This window comes from Oncorhynchus mykiss, chromosome 17 (genome assembly GCF_013265735.2).
Source record: "Oncorhynchus mykiss isolate Arlee chromosome 17, USDA_OmykA_1.1, whole genome shotgun sequence".
Taxonomy (NCBI): Eukaryota; Metazoa; Chordata; class Actinopteri; order Salmoniformes; family Salmonidae; genus Oncorhynchus; species Oncorhynchus mykiss.
The window spans coordinates 4,342,503-4,358,846 of NC_048581.1; the positions used below are offsets into that span (position 1 = coordinate 4,342,503).

Below are 16,344 nucleotides of genomic sequence, written 5' to 3' on the forward strand. Positions count from 1 at the left end.
ACATTCAACTGATGACATCGACCAGTGAAATGCTAACGAAGGCAACAACGGGTGTGAAAACCAGGTGTTGGAAAGACATTCAACTGATGACATCGACCAGTGAAATGCTAACAAAGGCAACAACGGGTGTGAAAACCAGGTGTTGGAAAGACATTCAACTGATGACATCGACCAGTGAAATGCTAACGAAGGAAACAACGGGTGTGAAAACCAGGTGTTGGAAAGACATTCAACTGATGACATCTACCAGTGAAATGCTAACGAAGGCAACAACGGGTGTGAAAACCAGTTTTTGGAAAGACATTTCAACTGATGACATCGACCAGTGAAATGCTAACGAAGGAAACAACGGGTGTGAAAACCAGGTGTTGGAAAGACATTCAACTGATGACATCTACCAGTGAAATGCTAACGAAGGCAACAACGGGTGTGAAAACCAGGTGTTGGAAAGACATTTCAACTGATGACATCGACCAGTGAAATGCTAACGAAGGAAACAACGGGTGTGAAAACCAGGTGTTGGAAAGACATTCAACTGATGACATCGACCAGTGAAATGCTAACGAAGGCAACAACGGGTGTGAAAACCAGGTGTTGGAAAGACATTCAACTGATGACATCGACCAGTGAAATGCTAACGAAGGCAACAACGGGTGTGAAAACCAGGTGTTGGAAAGACATTCAACTGATGACATCGACCAGTGAAATGCTAACGAAGGAAACAACGGGTGTGAAAACCAGGTGTTGGAAAGACATTCAACTGATGACATCGACCAGTGAAATGCTAACGAAGGCAACAACGGGTGTGAAAACCAGGTGTTGGAAAGACATTCAACTGATGACATCGACCAGTGAAATGCTAATGAAGGAAACAACGGGTGTGAAAACCAGGTGTTGGAAACCATTCAACTGATGACATCTACCAGTGAAATGCCAACGAAGGAAACAACGGGTGTGAAAACCAGGTGTTGGAAAGACATTCAACTGATGACATCTACCAGTGAAATGCTAACGAAGGAAACAACGGGTGTGAAAACCAGGTGTTGGAAACCATTCAACTGATGACATCGACCAGTGAAATGCTAACGAAGGAAACAACGGTTGTGAAAACCAGGTGTTGGAAAGACATTCAACTGATGACATCGACCAGTGAAATGCTAACGAAGGCAACAACGGGTGTGAAAACCAGGTGTTGGAAAGACATTCAACTGATGACATCGACCAGTGAAATGCTAACGAAGGAAACAACGGGTGTGAAAACCAGGTGTTGGAAAGACATTCAACTGATGACATCGACCAGTGAAATGCTAACGAAGGCAACAACGGGTGTGAAAACCAGGTGTTGGAAAGACATTCAACTGATGACATCGACCAGTGAAATGCTAACGAAGGAAACAACGGGTGTGAAAACCAGGTGTTGGAAACCATTCAACTGATGACATCGACCAGTGAAATGCTAACGAAGGAAACAACGGGTGTGAAAACCAGGTGTTGGAAAGACATTCAACTGATGACATCGACCAGTGAAATGCTAACGAAGGCAACAACGGGTGTGAAAACCAGGTGTTGGAAAGACATTCAACTGATGACATCGACCAGTGAAATGCTAACGAAGGAAACAACGGGTGTGAAAACCAGGTGTTGGAAAGACATTCAACTGATGACATCGACCAGTGAAATGCTAACGGAGGCAACAACGGGTGTGAAAACCAGGTGTTGGAAAGACATTCAACTGATGACATCGACCAGTGAAATGCTAACGAAGGCAACAACGGGTGTGAAAACCAGGTGTTGGAAAGACATTCAACTGATGACATCGACCAGTGAAATGCTAACGAAGGCAACAACGGGTGTGAAAACCAGGTGTTGGAAAGACATTCAACTGATGACATCGACCAGTGAAATGCTAACGAAGGAAACAACGGGTGTGAAAACCAGGTGTTGGAAACCATTTAGTCCACATGACGTTGAAAAATACTTCACACTTAGCACACATAAGTAACCAGTGACCTGAGGTTTAAATGCAACAGTGTTTCACACACTGACGTTATGTCTGACAGCAGTAGGCACCCCAAAGAGATGTCTGAGAACAGGAAGCACCCCAAAGAGATGTCTGACAACAGGAAGCACCCCAAAGAGATGTCTGACAACAGGAAGCACCCCAAAGAGATGTCTGACAACAGGAAGCACACCAAAGAGATGTCTGACAACAGGAAGCACCCCAAAGAGATGTCTGACAACAGGAAGCACCCCAAAGAGATGTCTGACAACAGGAAGCACCCCAAAGAGATGTCTGACAACAGGAAGCACCCCAAAGAGATGTCTGACAACAGGAAGCACACCAAAGAGATGTCTGACAACAGGAAGCACCCCAAAGAGATGTCTGACAACAGGAAGCACACCAAAGAGATGTCTGACAATAGCAGGCACCCCAAAGAGATGTCTGACAACAGGAAGCACACCAAAGAGATGTCTGACAACAGGAAGCACACCAAAGAGATGTCTGACAACAGGAAGCACACCAAAGAGATGTCTGACAACAGGAAGCACACCAAAGAGATGTCTGACAACAGGAAGCACACCAAAGAGATGTCTGAGAACAGGAAGCACACCAAAGAGACGTCTGATAACAGGAAGCACACCAAAGAGATGTCTGAGAGCAGGAAGCACACCAAAGAGATGTCTGATAACAGGAAGCACACCAAAGAGATGTCTGACAACAGGAAGCACACCAAAGAGATGTCTGACAACAGGAAGCACACCAAAGAGACGTCTGACAACAGGAAGCACACCAAAGAGATGTCTGATAACAGGAAGCACCCCAAAGAGACGTCTGAGAACAGGAAGCACACCAAAGAGATGTCTGACAACAGGAAGCACACCAAAGAGATGTCTGACAAACAGGAAGCAACACCAAAGAGACGTCTGACAAACAGGAAGCAACACCAAAGAGATGTCTGACAACAGCAGGCACACTGCAATAAAACAAACACAGTTCCACTCACCAGATGATGATCATTTGGAACTTAACTTCCTGTTGAAAGTTATTCTTGAAAAGGAACACGCTAACAAAATTAGCAACAACATCTTCTTCGGTAACACCTGCTGCAGACGTAGCAAACTAGCCTACAACGAAAACTAGCTAGCTGGCTCCCTGTGGGAAAGCTACTTCCTCCCTATTGCACAGTGACCTGCTGTCCCACCCATTAGGTGATTGGTAATTAGGTGATGTGATTGGTTTATTCCACTGTCACAACAGTCAAAAAAGTTATAATGCAGTTGATTGGCAGATTCCTTCTATCTAGCTTCCGATGGCCAAGCCAATGGCTGACTTGTAGTTAGCTAGATTTATCTACCCAGAGACTAGCAAATAAGACTCCTGATTGTATCTCTTTGAAAATAATAATATAGTTAAAATTCTTCTTCTTATTATTATTATTTAAACATCATTAGCCCTTTCTCTAAAGGAGTAGAAGGCCCATTGTCTCCCACTGTGTTATTATACATCATTAGCCCTTTCTCTAAAGGAGTAGAAGGCCCATTGTCTCCCACTGTGTTATTATACATCATTAGCCCTTTCTCTAAAGGAGTAGAAGGCCCATTGTCTCCCACTGTGTTATTATACATCATTAGCCCTTTCTCTAAAGGAGTAGAAGGCCCCACTGTGTTATTATACATCATTAGCCCTTTCTCTAAAGGAGTAGAAGGCCCATTGTCTCCCACTGTGTTATTATACATCATTAGCCCTTTCTCTAAAGGAGTAGAAGGCCCATTGTCTCCCACTGTGTTATTATACATCATTAGCCCTTTCTCTAAAGGAGTAGAAGGCCCCACTGTGTTATTATACATCATTAGCCCTTTCTCTAAAGGAGTAGAAGGCCCATTGTCTCCCACTGTGTTATTATACATCATTAGCCCTTTCTCTAAAGGAGTAGAAGGCCCATTGTCTCCCACTGTGTTATTATACATCATTAGCCCTTTCTCTAAAGGAGTAGAAGGCCCATTGTCTCCCACTGTGTTATTATACATCGTTAGCCCTTTCTCTAAAGGAGTAGAAGGCCCATTGTCTCCCACTGTGTTATTATACATCATTAGCCCTTTCTCTAAAGGAGTAGAAGGCCCATTGTCTCCCACTGTGTTATTATACATCATTAGCCCTTTCTCTAAAGGAGTAGAAGGCCCATTGTCTCCCACTGTGTTATTATACATCATTAGCCCTTTCTCTAAAGGAGTAGAAGGCCCATTGTCTCCCACTGTGTTATTATACATCATTAGCCCGTTCTCTAAAGGAGTAGAAGGCCCCACTGTGTTATTATACATCATTAGCCCTTTCTCTAAAGGAGTAGAAGGCCCATTGTCTCCCACTGTGTTATTATACATCATTAGCCCTTTCTCTAAAGGAGTAGAAGGCCCATTGTCTCCCACTGTGGTATTATACACCATTAGCCCTTTCTCTAAAGGAGTAGAAGGCCCATTGTCTCCCACTGTGTTATTATACATCATTAGCCCTTTCTCTAAAGGAGTAGAAGGCCCATTGTGTTATTATACATCATTAGCCCTTTCTCTAAAGGAGTAGAAGGCCCATTGTCTCCCACTGTGTTATTATACATCATTAGCTCTTTCTCTAAAGGAGTAGAGAACTGGAGTAGTACTGTTGATCTGTATTCCCTGTATATCTGTCCAACTGCTAGGTAGATACTGTTGATCGCTACTCCGTGAAAAATCCTAAATATGACCTCTTTGTGATTCTCTCCCCCGCCCCCTCTCTCTCTCTCTCTCTCTCTCTCTCTCTTTCTCTCTCTCTCTCTCTCTCTCTCTTTCTCTCTCTCTCTCTCTCTCTCTCTCTGTCTCTCTCTCTCTCGCTCTCTCTCTCTCTCTCTCTCTCTGTCTCTCTCTCTCTTTCTCTCTCTCTCTCTTTCTCTCTCTCTCTCTCTCTCTCTCTCTCTCTCTTTCTCTCTCTCTCTCTCTCTCTCTTTCTCTCTCTCTCTCTTTCTCTCTCTCTCTCTCTCTCTCACTCTCTCCAGATGGGTCGTTGGGAGAATGGGACCTTGTCTCTGATGTTCCCGGTATGGCCCAGGTACAACTGTTTTAAAATCAATTTACGTTGTTAATATGACATAGTTACATGTAATATAAAGGACACTAGTCTAACCCCATGGACAGGACACTAGTCTAACCCTAACCCCCTGGACAGGACACTAGTCTATCACCCTGGACAGGACACTAGTCTAACCCTAACCCCCTGGACAGGACACTAGTCTAACCCTAACCCACTGAATAGGACACTAGTCTAACCCTAACCCCTGAATAGGACACAAGTCTAACCCTAAGCCCAGGACAGGACACTAGTCTAACCCTAACCCCCCTGGATAGGACACTAGTCTTTCCCTAAGCCCGGGACAGGACACTAGTCTAACCCTAACCCCCTGGATAGGACACTAGTCTTTCCCTAAGCCCGGGACAGGACACTAGTCTAACCCTAACCCCCTGGATAGGACACTAGTCTATCCCTAAGCCCGGGACAGGACACTAGTCTAACCCTAACACCTGTCTATCTCTAACCCCCTGGACAGGACACTAGTTAAACCCTAACCCCTTGGACAGGACAACTAGTCTATTTCTAACCCACAGGACAGGACACTAGTCTAACCCTAACCCCCTGGACAGGACACTAGTCTAACCGTAACCCCCTGGACAGGACAACTAGTCTAACCCTAACCCCATGGACAGGACACTAGTCTAACCCTAACCCCCTGGACAGGACACTAGTCTAACCCTAACCCCCTGGACAGGACACTAGTCTAACCCTAACCCCTTGGACAGGACACTAGTCTAACCCTAACCCCCTGGACAGGACACTAGTCTAACCCTAACCCCCTGGACAGGACACTAGTCAAACCCTAAGCCCTGGACAGGACACTAGTCTAACCCTAACCCACTGAATAGGACACTAGTCTAACCCTAACCCCTGAATAGGACACAACCCTAACCCCCTGGACAGGACACTAGTCTATCCCTAAGCCCAGGACAGGACACTAGTCTAACCCTAACCCCCCTGGATAGGACACTAGTCTTTCCCTAAGCCCGGGACAGGACACTAGTCTAACCCTAACCCCCTGGATAGGACACTAGTCTTTCCCTAAGCCCGGGACTGGACACTAGTCTAACCCTAACCCCCTGGATAGGACACTAGTCTATCCCTAAGCCCGGGACAGGACACTAGTCTAACCCTAACCCCTGGACAGGAAGGACACTAGTCTAACCCTAACACCTGTCTATCTCTAACCCCCTGGACAGGACACTAGTTAAACCCTAACCCCTTGGACAGGACAACTAGTCTATTTCTAACCCACAGGACAGGACACTAGTCTAACCCTAACCCCCTGGACAGGACACTAGTCTAACCCTAACCCCCTGGACAGGACAACTAGTCTAACCCTAACCCCATGGACAGGACACTAGTCTAACCCTAACCCCCTGGACAGGACACTTGTCTATCTCTAACCCCTTGGACAGGACACTAGTCTAACCCTAACCCCCTAGACAGGACACTAGTCTAACCCTAACCCCCTGGACAGGACAACTAGTCTATCTCTAACCCCTTGGACAGGACACTAGTCTAACCCTAACCCCCTGGACAGGACACTAGTCTAACCCTAACCCCCTGGACAGGACACTAGTCTAACCCTGGTCTTCTGTGTAAGCAGGCGTAACCCGTTTTAATGCATTATAATGTCTGTCTGAGCAGGTATGTCTTGTTATAATGCATTATAATGTCTGTCTGAGCAGGTATATCTTGTTATAATGCATTATAATGTCTGTCTGAGCAGGTATGTCTTGTAATAATGCATTATAATGTCTGTCTGAGCAGGTATATCTTGTTATAATGCATTATAATGTCTGTCTGAGCAGGTATATCTTGTTATAATGCATTATAATGTCTTTCTGAGCAGGTATATCTTGTTATAATGCATTATAATGTCTGTCTGAGCAGGTATATATTGTTATAATGCATTATAATGTCTGTCTGAGCAGGTATGTCTTGTTATAATGCATTATAATGTCTGTCTGAGCAGGTATGTCTTGTTATAATGCATTATAATGTCTTTCTGAGCAGGTATATCTTGTTATAATGCATTATAATGTCTGTCTGAGCAGGTATATATTGTTATAATGCATTATAATGTCTGTCTGAGCAGGTATATCTTGTTATAATGCATTATAATGTGTGTGTGTGAGCAGGTATATCTTGTTATAATGCATTATAATGTGTGTGTGAGCAGGTATATCTTGTTATAATGCATTATAATGTCTGTCTGAGCAGGTATTTCTTGTTATAATGCATTATAATGTGTGTGTGTGAGCAGGTATATCTTGTTATAATGCATTATAATGTGTGTGTGAGCAGGTATAACTTGTTATAATGCATTATAATGTGTGTCTGAGCAGGTATATCTTGTCATAATGCATTATAATGTGTGCGTGAGCAGGTATGTCTTGTTATAATGCATTATAATGTCTGTCTGAGCAGGTATAACTCGTGGGGAGACGAGGAGGCCGATGAGAACCACCTGTCTATCGTGACTCTGGAGGAGAAGCCCTTCGTCGTCGTTGACAACGTAGACATCCTGACTGGGACCTGCATGAGGAACTCTGTTCCCTGTAGGAAACATGTTAAAGAGTAGGTCTACACCTCTATCACTCTGTTCCCTGTAGGTCTACACCTCTATCACTCTGTTCCCTGTAGGTCTACACCTCTATCACTCTGTTCCCTGTAGGTCTACACCTCTATCACTCTGTTCCCTGTAGGTCTACACCTCTATCACTCTGTTCCCTGTAGGTCTACACCTCTATCACTCTGTTCCCTGTAGGTCTACACCTCTATCACTCTGTTCCCTGTAGGTCTACACCTCTATCACTCTGTTCCCTGTAGGTCTACACCTCTATCACTCTGTTCCCTGTAGGTCTACACCTCTATCACACTCTGTTCCCTGTAGGTCTACACCTCTATCACTCTGTTCCCTGTAGGTCCACACCTCTATCACTCTGTTCCCTGTAGGTCTACACCTCTATCACTCTGTTCCCTGTAGGTCTACACCTCTATCACTCTGTTCCCTGTAGGTCTACACCTCTATCACTCTGTTCCCTGTAGGTCTACACCTCTATCACTCTGTTCCCTGTAGGTCTACACCTCTATCACTCTGTTCCCTGTAGGTCTACACCTCTATCACTCTGTTCCCTGTAGGTCTACACCTCTATCACTCTGTTCCCTGTAGGTCCACACCTCTATCACTCTGTTCCCTGTAGGTCTACACCTCTATCACTCTGTTCCCTGTAGGTCCACACCTCTATCACTCTGTTCCCTGTAGGTCTACACCTCTATCACTCTGTTCCCTGTAGGTCTACACCTCTATCACTCTGTTCCCTGTAGGTCTACACCTCTATCACTCTGTTCCCTGTAGGTCCACACCTCTATCACTCTGTTCCCTGTAGGTCTACACCTCTATCACTCTGTTCCCTGTAGGTCTACACCTCTATCACTCTGTTCCCTGTAGGTCTACACCTCTATCACTCTGTTCCCTGTAGGTCTACACCTCTATCACTCTGTTCCCTGTAGGTCTACACCTCTATCACTCTGTTCCCTGTAGGTCTACACCTCTATCACTCTGTTCCCTGTAGGTCTACACCTCTATCACTCTGTTCCCTGTAGGTCTACACCTCTATCACTCTGTTCCCTGTAGGTCCACACCTCTATCACTCTGTTCCCTGTAGGTCTACACCTCTATCACTCTGTTCCCTGTAGGTCTACACCTCTATCACTCTGTTCCCTGTAGGTCTACACCTCTATCACTCTGTTCCCTGTAGGTCTACACCTCTATCACTCTGTTCCCTGTAGGTCCACACCTCTATCACTCTCTATCTTTCTATTTATCTATCAATCTATCTATCTATCTATCTATCTATCTATCTATCTATCATTCTAACCCTCTGTCACTATCAATTATCTGGTCGACTCTCCTCTCATCTCTTCTCCTCTATTGCTCTCCTTCTCTATCTTCCTCTCATCTTCTCTCCTCTCCTCTTCTCTTCTCTCATCTCTTCTCCTCTCCTCTCTCCTCCTCTCCTCTCATCTAATCTCATCTCCTCGCCTCGCTCAACTCTCCTTCTTTCTTCTCCGTTCTCCTCTTCTCATCTCCTCTCATCTCTTCTCCTCTCCTCCCCTCCCATCGCCTCTTGTCTCCTCTCCTCCCATCTCTTCTCCTCCCCTCTCCCATCTCCTCTCCTCCCCTCTCATCTCCTCTCCTCCTGTCTCATTTCATCTCCTCTCGTCTCCTCCCTTCCTGTTTCCTCTCCTCTCCTCCCGTCTCTTCTCATCTGTTTCTCTACATGCTGTTTGATGGAAGTACACTTTTATGTGTTGAGAGGGAGAGAAAGGGAGAGAGAAAGAAGGTGAGAGAGAGAGAGAGGAAGAGAGAGAAAGAGAGAGAGAGAGAAGAAGAGAGAGAGGGAAACAGAGAGAGAGAGGGAGACAGAAGGGATAGAGGACCATCTGATATTTTAATCCTGGTGGTAGCTAGGAAGACTCGATGTGTGTGTGTGTGTTTGTGTGCGTGCGTGCGTTTGTGTGTGTGTGTGTGTGTGTGTGTGTGTGTGTTAAGATACTTTAGTTAGTTGGAGCTCTATTTAAAGTCTTGCAGCATCTGCTCCTCTATCCATGTCTTCATCTGGTTTATTTAGACAGCCAGGCCCTGATACACACTGACCTGTTTACTGCAACACACACACACACACACTCACACTCACAGGTCAGTGTTGATCAGGGCTGTCTAAATAAACCAGAGAGAGCCTGACCCACTCACACACTCCTTTACAGACAGCCTGGCCCTGATACACACTCCTTTACAGACAGCCTGGCCCACTCACACACTCCTTTACAGACAGCCTGGCCCTGAAACACACTCCTTTACAGACAGCCTGGCCCACTCACACACTCCTTTACAGACAGCCTGGCCCTGATACACACTCCTTTACAGACAGCCTGGCCCTGAAACACACTCCTTTACAGACAGCCTGGCCCACTCACACACTCCTTTACAGACAGCCTGGCCCTGATACACACTCCTTTACAGACAGCCTGGCCCACTCACACACTCCTTTACAGACAGCCTGGCCCTGATACACACTCCTTTACAGACAGCCTGGCCCACTCACACACTCCTTTACAGACAGCCTGGCCCTGATACACACTCCTTTACAGACAGCCAGGCCCTGATACACACTCCTTTACAGACAGCCTGGCCCACTCACACACTCCTTTACAGACAGCCTGGCCCTGATACACACTGACCTGTGTGTGTGTGTGTGTGTGTGTGTGTGTGTGTGTGTGTGTGTGTGTGTGGTGTGTGTGTGTGTGTGTGTGTGTGTGTGTGTGTGTGTGTGTGTGTGTGTGTGTGTGTGTGGTGTGTGTGTGTGTGTGTGTGTGTGTGTGTGTGTGTTGCAGTAACTCTACAGAAGGCGGAGGATCCTATATAAAGCAGTGTTGTAAAGGGTTCTGTATCGACATCCTGAAGAAGATCGCCCGGAACGTTAAGTTCACCTTCGACCTCTACCTGGTGACCAACGGAAAACACGGCAAGAAGATCAACAACGTCTGGAACGGCATGGTGGGAGAGGTGAGGCCCTACACCCTGTCTGTCTGTCTGTCTGTCTGTCTGTCTGGAACGGCATGGTGGGAGAGGTGAGACCCTGCACCCTGTCTGTCTGTCTGTCTGTCTGTCTGTCTGTCTGGAACGGCATGGTGGGAGAGGTGAGGCCCTACACCCTGTCTGTCTGTCTGTCTGTCTGTCTGTCTGTCTGTCTGTCTGTCTGTCTGTCTGTCTGTCTGTCTGTCTACCTGTCTGTCTGTCTGTCTGTCTGTCTGTCTGTCTGTCTGTCTGTCTGTCTGTCTACCTGTCTGTCTGTCTGTCTGTCTGTCTGTCTGTCTGTCTGTCTGTCTGTCTGTCTGTCTGTCTGTATGTCTGTCTGTCTGTATGTCTACCTGTCTGTCTCTCTCGCTCACTTTCCCTATGTCCTTCTCTCTCTCTTTCACTCTCCTTACTTCCTGTTTCTGTTAATAGAGCTACCTAGGTAGGTAGGTAGGTAGGTAGGTTTTTGACCTTTCTGTGTCTGTTTATAATGTGTCTGTGTGTTGTCCAGGTGATTGAAAAGAAGGCAGCGATGGCAGTGGGGTCGTTGACCATCAATGAGGAAAGGTCAGAGGTCATAGACTTCTCTGTCCCCTTCGTGGAGACGGGCATCAGCGTCATGGTCGCCCGGAGCAACGGCACCGTCTCCCCCTCCGCCTTCCTCGGTAATACACGTCTGTCTGTCTGTCTGTCTGTCTGTCTGTCTGTCTGTCTGTCTGTCTGTCTGTCTGTCTACCTGTCTGTCTGTCTGTCTGTCTGTCTACCTGTCTGTCTGTCTGTCTGTCTGTCTGTCTGTCTGTCTGTTTTACCATCTCTGTCTGTTTCGCTCTCACTCTCTCTTCATCTAATCCAGGGATTGTCAACTCCAGTCCTCTCTCTCCCCCTAATACAGGGATGGTCAACTCCAGTCCTCTCTCTCCCTCTAATCCAGGGATTGTCAACTCCAGTCCTCTCTCTCCCCCTAATACAGGGATGGTCAACTCCAGTCCTCCCTCTCCCTCTCTCTCCCTCTAATCCAGGGATTGTCAACTCCAGTCCTCTCTCTCCCTCTCTCTCCCTCCCTCTAATCCAGGGATTGTCAACTCCAGTCCTCTCTCTCCCTCTAATCCAGGGATGGTCAACTCCAGTCCTCTCTTTCCCTCTCTCTCCCTCCCTCTAATCCAGGGATGGTCAACCCCAGTCCTCTCTAATCCAGAGATGGTCAACCCCAGTCCTCTCTAATCCAGGGATGGTCAACCCCATTCCTCTCTAATCCAGGGATGGTCAACCCCAGTCCTCTCTAATCCAGGGATGGTCAACCCCAGTCCTCTCTAATCCAGGGATGGTCAACCCCAGTCCTCTCTAATCCAGGGATGGTCAACCCCAGTCCTTATTATTCGACCATGCTGGTCATTTATGAACATTTGAACATCTTGACCATGTTTTGTTATAATCTCCACCCGGCACAGCCAGAAGAGGACTGGCCACCCGACATAGCCTGGTTCCTCTCTAGGTTTCTTCCTAGGTTTTGGCCTTTCTAGGGAGTTTTTCCTAGCCACCGTGCTTCTACACCTGCATTGCTTGCTGTTTGGGGTTTTAGGCTGGGTTTCTGTACAGCACTTTGAGATATCAGCTGATGTACGAAGGGCTATATAAATAAATTTGATTTGATTTGAATTTGATTTGATTTTGAGGGGGAAGTGTTATGCCAATCAGGCCCCAGAGGACTGGAGAGTCCCATGGCTGCTCTAACACTGTGTTAGAGAGGAAGGTCCCACCTCTATCAGCTCCATGTCTGAGGGGGAAGTGTGATGCCAATCAGGCCCCAGAGGACTGGAGAGTCCCATGGCTGCTCTAACACTGTGTTAGAGAGGAAGGTCCCACCTCTATCAGCTCCATGTCTGAGGGGGAAGTGTGATGCCAATCAGGCCCCAGAGGACTGGAGAGTCCCATGGCTGCTCTAACACTGTGTTAGAGAGGAAGGTCCCACCTCTATCAGCTCCATGTCTGAGGGGGAAGTGTGATGCCAATCAGGCCCCAGAGGACTGGAGAGTCCCATGGCTGCTCTAACACTGTGTTAGAGAGGAAGGTCCCACCTCTATCAGCTCCATGTCTGAGGGGGAAGTGTGATGCCAATCAGGCCCCAGAGGACTGGAGAGTCCCATGGCTGCTCTAACACTGTGTTAGAGAGGAAGGTCCCACCTCTATCAGCGCCATGTCTGAGGGGGAAGTGTGATGCCAATCAGGCCCCAGAGGACTGGAGAGTCCCATGGCTGCTCTAACACTGTGTTAGAGAGGAAGGTCCCACCTCTATCAGCGCCATGTCTGAGGGGGAAGTGTGATGCCAATCAGGCCCCAGAGGACTGGAGAGTCCCATGGCTGCTCTAACACTGTGTTAGATAGGAAGGTCCCGCCTCTATCAGCTCCATGTCTGAGGGGGAAGTGTGATGCCAATCAGGCCCCAGAGGACTGGAGAGTCCCATGGCTGCTCTAACACTGTGTTAGAGAGGAAGGTCCCGCCTCTATCAGCTCCATGTCTGAGGGGGAAGTGTGATGCCAATCAGGCCCCAGAGGACTGGAGAGTCCCATGGCTGCTCTAACACTGTGTTAGAGAGGAAGGTCCCACCTCCATCAGCTCCATGTCTGAGGGGGAAGTGTGATGCCAATCAGGCCCCAGAGGACTGGAGAGTCCCATGGCTGCTCTAACACTGTGTTAGAGAGGAAGGTCCCACCTCTATCAGCTCCATGTCTGAGGGGGAAGTGTGATGCCAATCAGGCCCCAGAGGACTGGAGAGTCCCATGGCTGCTCTAACACTGTGTTAGAGAGGAAGGTCCCACCTCTATCAGCTCCATGTCTGAGGGGGAAGTGTGATGCCAATCAGGCCCCAGAGGACTGGAGAGTCCCATGGCTGCTCTAACACTGTGTTAGAGAGGAAGGTCCCACCTCTATCAGCTCCATGTCTGAGGGGGAAGTGTGATGCCAATCAGGCCCCAGAGGACTGGAGAGTCCCATGGCTGCTCTAACACTGTGTTAGAGAGGAAGGTCCCACCTCTATCAGCTCCATGTCTGAGGGGGAAGTGTGATGCCAATCAGGCCCCAGAGGACTGGAGAGTCCCATGGCTGCTCTAACACTGTGTTAGAGAGGAAGGTCCCACCTCTATCAGCTCCATGTCTGAGGGGGAAGTGTGATGCCAATCAGGCCCCAGAGGACTGGAGAGTCCCATGGCTGCTCTAACACTGTGTTAGAGAGGAAGGTCCCACCTCTATCAGCTCCATGTCTGAGGGGGAAGTGTGATGCCAATCAGGCCCCAGAGGACTGGAGAGTCCCAAGGCTGCTCTAACACTGTGTTAGAGAGGAAGGTCCCGCCTCTATCAGCTCCATGTCTGAGGGGGAAGTGTGATGCCAATCAGGCCCCAGAGGACTGGAGAGTCCCATGGCTGCTCTAACACTGTGTTAGAGAGGAAGGTCCCACCTCTATCAGCTCCATGTCTGAGGGGGAAGTGTGATGCCAATCAGGCCCCAGAGGACTGGAGAGTCCCATGGCTGCTCTAACACTGTGTTAGAGAGGAAGGTCCCGTCAGCTCTAGTCTTGTTCTGGTTGTCTGAGTAGCAAACAAGTCTCCTTTACTACAGCAGGCTCCCCTGACGATGATGTCATGTTTTGGATTAGAATCTGGGTCGTTGTTTCACAATCTATTATATATACAATCTATTCATTATTTAAAAACAGGTCACTAAATAAAGACATGTCAAAACATCACTTCAACCGATGTTGCCCACATGGTCGTTTCTCCTCCTCTCTTTCTCTCTCCTCTCCTTCCTTTCTCTCTCCTCTCCTCCTCCTCTCCCTGTCTCCTCCCTTTCTCTCCTCCTCTCCTCCTCTCCCTGTCTCCTCCCTTTCTCTCCTCCTCTCCCTGTCTCCTCCCTTTCTCTCCTCCTCTCCCTGTCTCCTCCCTTTCTCTCCTCCTCTCCCTGTTTCCTCCCTTTCTCTCCTCCTCTCCCTGTCTCCTCCCTTTCTCTCCTCCTCTCCCTGTTTCCTCCCTTTCTCTCTCCTCTCCTACTCTCTTTCTCTCTCCTCTCCTCCCTTTCTCTCTCCTCTCCTCCTCTCCATCTCTCCTCTCCTCCTCTCCATCTCTCCTCCCCTCCTCTCCATGTCTCCTCTCCTCTCTTTCTCTCTCCTCTCCTCCCTTTCTCTCTCCTCTCTTCCTCTCCATGTCCCCACTCTTCCTCTCCTCCTCTCCCTGTCTCCTCTCCTCCTCTCCATGTCTCCACTCTTCCTCTCCTCCTCTCCCTGTCTCCTCCCTTTCTCTCTCCTCTCCTCCTCTCCATGTCCCCACTCTTCCTCTCCTCCTCCTCTCCCTGTCTCCTCTCCTCCTCTCCATGTCTCCACGCTTCCTCTCCATGTCTCCTCCATTTCTATCTTTTATCCTTTCCATGTCTCCTCTCCTCCTCTCCATGTCTCCTCTCCTCCTCACTTCCTCTATATGTCTCCTCTCCCCCTCTCCTCCTCTCCATGTCTCCTCTCCTCCTCTCTTCCTCTCCATGTCTCCTCTCCTCCTCACTTCCTCTATATGTCTCCTCTCCTCCTCTCCATCTCTCCTCTCCTCTCTTCCACTCCATGTCTCCTCTCCTCCTCTCCAATTCTCCTATCCTCTTTTCCTCTCCTCCTCTCCATGTCTCCTCTCCTCTTTTCCTCTCCATGTCTCCTCTCCATGTCTCTTCTCCTCCTCTCCATGTCTCCTCTCCTCCTCACTTCCTCTATATGTCTCCTCTCCTCCTCTCCTCCTCTCCATGTCTCCTCTCCTCCTCTCTTCCTCTCCATGTCTCCTCTCCTCCTCACTTCCTCTATATGTCTCCTCTCCTCCTCTCCATCTCTCCTCTCCTCCTCTCCATGTCTCCTCTCCTCTTATCCTCTCCTCCTCTCTGTATCTCCTCTCCTCTACTCCTCTCCTCCTCTCCATGTCTCCTCTCCTCTTATCCTCTCCTCCTCTCTGTATCTCCTCTCCTCTTTTCCTCTCCTCCTCTCCATGTCTCCTCTCCTCTTTTCCTCTCCATTTCTCCTCTCCATGTCTCCTCTCCTCCTCTACATGTCTCCTCTCCTCCTCACTTCCTCTATATGTCTCCTCTCCTCCTCTCCTCCTCTCCATGTGTCCTCTCCTCCTCTCTTCCTCTCCATGTCTCCTCTCCTCCTCACTTCCTCTATATGTCTCCTCTCCTCCTCTCCATCTCTCCTCTCCTCTCTTCCTCTCCATGTCTCCTCTCCTCCTCTCCATGTCTCCTCTCCTCTTATCCTCTCCTCCTCTCTGTATCTCCTCTTCTCTACTCCTCTCCTCCTCTCCATGTCTCCTCTCCTCCTCACTTCCTCTATATGTCTCCTCTCCTCCTCTCCATCTCTCCTCTCCTCTCTTCCTCTCCATGTCTCCTCTCCTCCTCTCCATGTCTCCTCTCCTCTTATCCTCTCCTCCTCTCTGTATCTCCTCTCCTCTTATCCTCTCCTCCTCTCCATGTCTCCTCTCCTCCTCACGTCCTCTATATGTCTCCTCTCCTCCTCTCCATCTCTCCTCTCCTCTCTTCCTCTCCATGTCTCCTCTCCTCCTCTCTTCCTCTCCATGTCTCCTCTCCTCCTCTCTTCCTCTCCATGTCTCCTCTCCTCCTCTCCATGTCTCCTCTCCTCCTCT

General features: G+C 48.3%; 1 protein-coding gene across 1 annotated transcript in view; it reads left to right on the top strand.

Annotated features, from left to right (window-relative positions):
- The window catches only part of LOC118940215 (glutamate receptor ionotropic, NMDA 2A-like), a 176,526-nt gene that overhangs the window by 104,451 nt on the left and 55,731 nt on the right, over positions 1–16,344 (top strand). Inside the window, exons 9-12 of the mRNA XM_036948682.1 lie at positions 5,025–5,077; positions 7,532–7,681; positions 10,502–10,673; positions 11,197–11,350. Of these exons, the coding sequence (XP_036804577.1) occupies positions 5,025–5,077; positions 7,532–7,681; positions 10,502–10,673; positions 11,197–11,350 (529 nt within the window). The remainder of the gene's footprint in view (positions 1–5,024; positions 5,078–7,531; positions 7,682–10,501; positions 10,674–11,196; positions 11,351–16,344) is intronic.